Source organism: Salvia splendens, chromosome 13, assembly GCF_004379255.2.
Source record: "Salvia splendens isolate huo1 chromosome 13, SspV2, whole genome shotgun sequence".
NCBI lineage: Eukaryota > Viridiplantae > Streptophyta > Magnoliopsida > Lamiales > Lamiaceae > Salvia > Salvia splendens.
Window position 1 is genome coordinate 28,549,432 of NC_056044.1, and position 5,064 is coordinate 28,554,495.

At 36.1% G+C, this 5,064-nt stretch overlaps 2 protein-coding genes across 2 annotated transcripts; one reads left to right on the top strand and one right to left on the bottom strand.

Moving 5' to 3' along the window:
- On the top strand, positions 1-1,073 carry LOC121761286 (remorin 1.4-like). The gene is made up of 4 exons (XM_042156930.1): positions 1-380; positions 469-634; positions 722-803; positions 876-1,073. The coding sequence occupies exons 1-4, from the start codon at positions 233-235 to the stop codon at positions 1,065-1,067; spliced, it is 588 nt and encodes a 195-aa protein (XP_042012864.1). The 5' UTR covers positions 1-232; the 3' UTR covers positions 1,068-1,073.
- Positions 1,074-1,089: 16 nt separating this feature from the next.
- LOC121761285 (S-adenosylmethionine carrier 1, chloroplastic/mitochondrial-like) lies at positions 1,090-4,533 on the bottom strand. Its single transcript, XM_042156929.1, has 9 exons — positions 4,367-4,533; positions 4,157-4,272; positions 4,031-4,088; positions 3,729-3,878; positions 3,346-3,556; positions 2,910-2,955; positions 2,047-2,167; positions 1,841-1,913; positions 1,090-1,503 (listed from the first exon to the last, which is right to left on the bottom strand). Exons 1-9 carry the CDS (start codon positions 4,452-4,454, stop codon positions 1,299-1,301), a joined length of 1,068 nt encoding a protein of 355 aa, XP_042012863.1. The 5' UTR covers positions 4,455-4,533; the 3' UTR covers positions 1,090-1,298.
- Between the last annotated feature and the right edge of the window lie 531 nt (positions 4,534-5,064).

Sequence of the window (5,064 nt, forward strand, 5' to 3'; positions counted from 1 at the left end):
TAACTTTTTAATTAATTTGAGCTCTCTGTAAAGAGGAAAGATGGCTTCCACATTTACAACGTCTGAGAGTCGAAGACAACTCCAAGATTGTAAGAAAAGAAACAAGAATTCTTTGCTTTTTCACCACTTTTTCTGCTCAAACATACATATATATAAGTGTGTTTGTTTGTCTTATGATTTCATCTCCCACTGTTCATAACAACGTAAACAAATTTAATCAAAATCGAATCCAATGATGCGACGCAATTATGAAGCCAACGACTCTGATTTTGCTTCGGCAGTTGCTGCTTCTGCTCATGCCATACATTCTCTTGGTGAAATAACTCCAAATCCTAAAACTGCAAGAGCAAATACCAGAAAACAAGAGCTGCAACAACGAGGTACTAACAGTTCTCTCGAATCTCTTTTAATTATTTTAATTACAACTTTATATGTTATACTCTTTTACTTTTCTGGGGTGCATGAAAGATTCAATGAGAAAGGCATCTATGAAAGAGACCAGGGGTTCACCTTCACCCTCTGTTACGCCTGCGATTTCTTTTACTGGTGATAGAAGGTATACACAACCATTTCGACAATCAGATTCTAAAGCAGATGCTTGGGAAAAGGCTCAGATAGCCAGGATTCGTAAACGGTGAGAGTAGATGCCTTTTTATGGTGACAGAGACGGGATCTTTAGTTTCAAGCATAGATTTTGAGTTTTCAGTACTATTATGTATAGGTATGAGAATCTGCACAATGACATTAAGGCTTGGGAAAATGAGAAGAAATTGGGAGAGAAACATCGGATTGAAAGGAAGAAGGTTTGCTTCTTGACTTTTAAAAGGTAGGCAAGTAAACTTTATAGTGGCTTAAAGTGTGTGTTGTTATCGCAGGGAGATTTGGAACTCAAAAAATCAAGAAACATGAAGCATTACTATAACAAGATAGCCAGGATCGATCATGTAGCTCAGGGAACAAGAGCACGGATCGAGGAGAAAAGAAAACATGAAGAATCCACCGTGAAAGACAAAGCTAGGGAAATGAGAGCTACAGGAAAAGCTCCTGTTAGTTGCTTCTGCTTCTAACAAGACAAATTATTTATGTACAATGTACATACAGACATACAGTTTCTCAAGAAAAGTCAAATAGAACGAGACATTTGTTTACCTGCAATGCCGGTTGTTACTGAAAATTCATCTTGAAGTCTGATTTGATTTGTACATGGACATGAAAATATACCTTTGTTTCCTGTGTATATCATATTCCTAGCCCTTTGACGTATTGAACATTGATAGATCGAATATAGGATCAGCTCTTCAAGAAGCCTCTTGCAACGAAGACTCTTTTTTGTCTATTGATATACTAGTTGATTTGTGATGATCTCTAAGAAATTCTACGGCCATGAAGGTGAGAGCTGATGCAGGTATATACCATGCAATTCTGGGGACACCACCCCTGAACATTCCTTTAACTCCTTCAGCATGCCATACCTTATAAACGGCATCCAACCATCCCGTATACCTGGATAAGTAAATCTATGTTAAGGATAATGTAGTACAAAAGGTCTTTTTAACTGTGAACTGGAATATAAAAACACCCCGTCACATTCAGTGACACTAAAAGAATATAAAGGCCAAAGGAATGTAAATATTGAAGACCAGTTCTCCAGTAGCAATTTCTATCTCACAAGCCCAACAAAGCAGCACAATCTATTGGTGAAAATAAAAAGTACTCCCTCCTAGTACTACACTATTTTAGAATAAATAAATTCCCATTATTTCTTCTTGAATAAGTATTAACATATTACTTTGCAGCGACTTAGACTTATTGAATAATAGAATCAAAACTTCGCTATTACCTAATGGTGGACCCTTGTACTTGCAATCTGGTTTTGATAACATCCAGTGGAGTAGTGAGATATGCACTCAAACCTGAACGAAAAAATAATATCTCAAGCTTGTAACTTCTTAGAATGATAAAGTCTTTTCATATGAGGAGTACGAGGGTGATGGTAGGAGAGAGAGAGAGAGAGAGATGTTATGGAATTTAAACAGCATAACATACCACCAGCTAGTCCTCCTAATACAAGCCCCTCAAAAGTACTATTAGTATGGAAATCTGAATTGGGGAAAATTCTCAGTTTCCCATATTGTGACATGGTTTTAAAAGCTTCATATAAGGTAACCTGCAATATAAACACATATTAATCTATTGAGCATCATATGAAGTAATGAAAGTGGATACATTAAACGACATGAAAATTGTCCAAATTGAAATACTCATGGACACGATAAGCATAGAAAAAAAGAAAGATAGAGGTGGCTGCATCTTTTTGTACAGAGAGGTAGAACATGCTAGACAAGGTTATAGTTTCATAAATGGTGTCACAGATAGATAAGGATATATCTGTGTAGATCTTAATATGATATTCATCTCTGCAAAAGCATGTGCAGATATTTAAAAAGCAAGAAGAAGGTAACAAGCACAATTCATTGAACTCCTTTTCCCAAACAGAAACACTGGCACAAAATATTGTCTTCTAACTTTCAGGCTTTCAGCGGAGTTTTGCATTTCTTTTAACATGAAAGGTTGATGGGGACATACTTGGGAAAGAGTTTTGGGAAATAACTGTGAAAACCCCATGAACAAATAAACTTCTCAGTTTTGACAACAAGGAACTAATCATCTCACACTGTCACACATCAACCTTAGGTTTCCTTAAATTTCACAATTTTTCTGCAAAAACCATCCAAGCCAGGCATAAAAATTCAACTAGATAGTGATCCATGTTATATTTCATTTTTGTATTCTGATTGATTCTCATATTTCAAAAAAAAGGAGCATGGCAAGACCTAGCCCCAGCTGGAGATATAAACAAATACTGTAGCCAATGTATTTGATGATTAGAAGCCAGTCAGAGTTTATACCATAAGTCCAGCAAATGGAACATCTCGTGCAAGTGTGGACCAGTATCTGCAACAAAATAACAGCATATTATTCTTCAAGATATGAAATCAACATTTTCTTCTATACGAACACAATTGAGTGTAGATACAACTTATCAGATGCAAACAGCAAAAGTAAAAGCTAGTTACAGAGATATTAATTTCATTGACATAATCAAATAGAATCGTATTTTGATTGGCCAGATAGTATGGTGCAGAATAGAATCCTAACATCATGCAAGTATCATCTACTTTGTCTGTTCTAATGTCTTAAATTAAAAACCAATTTCTAATGGAATGCTATTTCCGTACTCTATGTTCAACAACTAAGAAGATTCCAACAGATCATGTCGTGAATGCAACAGGTTTACAAAACAAATTATTGAGACAAGTAACTCAGGATTAAGATAGTAGATACCCCGCATATAATCCCTTTAGCCCTTGTTCCTTCCATATTGAACGTCCAGCTTGAAACATTCCAGGATAGTAGCCATATGTGGGCATACCAAGTTTTGCCTGAGAACGTTCTTTCACTAAAACAGAAGTCCAGTACTTCTTAGAGCCCTGAACCTGCATGCGTTGCTTCATCACTTCACAAGGAACGTATATAAAAGAGCCAAGTGTATCCCCTGAACAGCATAAAGAAACAGAGGACACTTATCATAAGTAAATCGACGCAATGCCACTTTTAGAGAATTGGGAAAAGGGGAAAAGAAATCTCAGAAAATGAACAATTTTACATAGACGTACTAACTGCCCACCACGCACTACACAGGGTAAAGACGATGTTCAAAAACATACCTATTGCTCCAGCTAGGAAATGTGCCCAGTGACCACCAACACCAGGATATGTTTCGTCCATCCAATTCTTTGTGGACTCGATTACTCCAAAGTAAGTAGCTCCAGTAGCAAGAGATCCCATCACTCCAGGTGCAATTCCTCTGTACAAGCCTATCCAACAATTACGCTCATAATTGTAGTACACATATAAGATGACACATTTCAAATCCAGAAGTTTATCAAATACACAATTCCTTCACGAGACGCAATGCTTCTATTTTAAGAAATACAAATGGACCAGAGAAGATGAAAAAATTGTTTACCAGCCAAACCATCCGTAGCCCAAACAGCACGAACCATTTGCATTGCACTATTTTGATTCTGAGAATAAGCAATATCACGTATCAGAATATATAGACTCGCATTAATTCCAAATCCAGAAGAATCACCTTGCTACCGCTGAATATAGCTTGGCTTTGCATGCGTGTCTTAATTGTGTCAACAGGATGCATCATCCCTTCCCCAAAAGCGCCCGCAATCGCCCCCCATAAAAACTCCCTCCATACTGCAAAAGTTCAATGTTGGCAATTAATCAAACACCTCTAGTGATATATCATTCGTTCGTGAATCGATCAATTTCAGCTGGAAAATAGCTCTACCAAAGAATTGGCTGTGGTTGTTTCGGCTGAGCGTGAGTGGTTTCCCGTTTTCGCAAATGGTGGAGTGGTCGATCGACTCGATCGCCATTGATGATTTAGGTAGAAGCTAGCTAGGGTTTATGGGTTTCTGGTTTGTTGAGTGATTTTTTGAAGAAGGCGGGTTTTTATTGTGGACCTATTAATCTGGCTCGAGCTCCCACCTCCCACGGTCCCATCAGTTGAAATTTTCAAATTTATAGAAATTTAATTTTAATATCACTCATAATTTTGAGATATCTACATAAATCTAAAATAATGAATAGCTAAAAAAAATTGTTTTCAAGTCCACCAATAAATATCTCATTTTCTCGCTCATCCATCAATAAATGTCTCATTTACTATTATATCATTTTTGGTAATGAGTTTTATATTTTATTAACTTTATTTCACTCGTATTTCACTATAAATCTAATATAATTAAAGTAGGACATATTTTCCACTCACTTAACACTTTACTACATTTCTTAAGCTCGTGCCCGATAAAATTGGCCTTATATTGATGGACGGGAGAGTATTAATATATTTAAGGTGACATAAAGCAATCTATCTAATCCATACAATATAAAGGGATAATTATTTAAGAATTCACAATAATGTTATTTTAGCAGAAAAGATAGATATTGGTTTAATTAAAAACAAAAACTATTGAACAAATTATA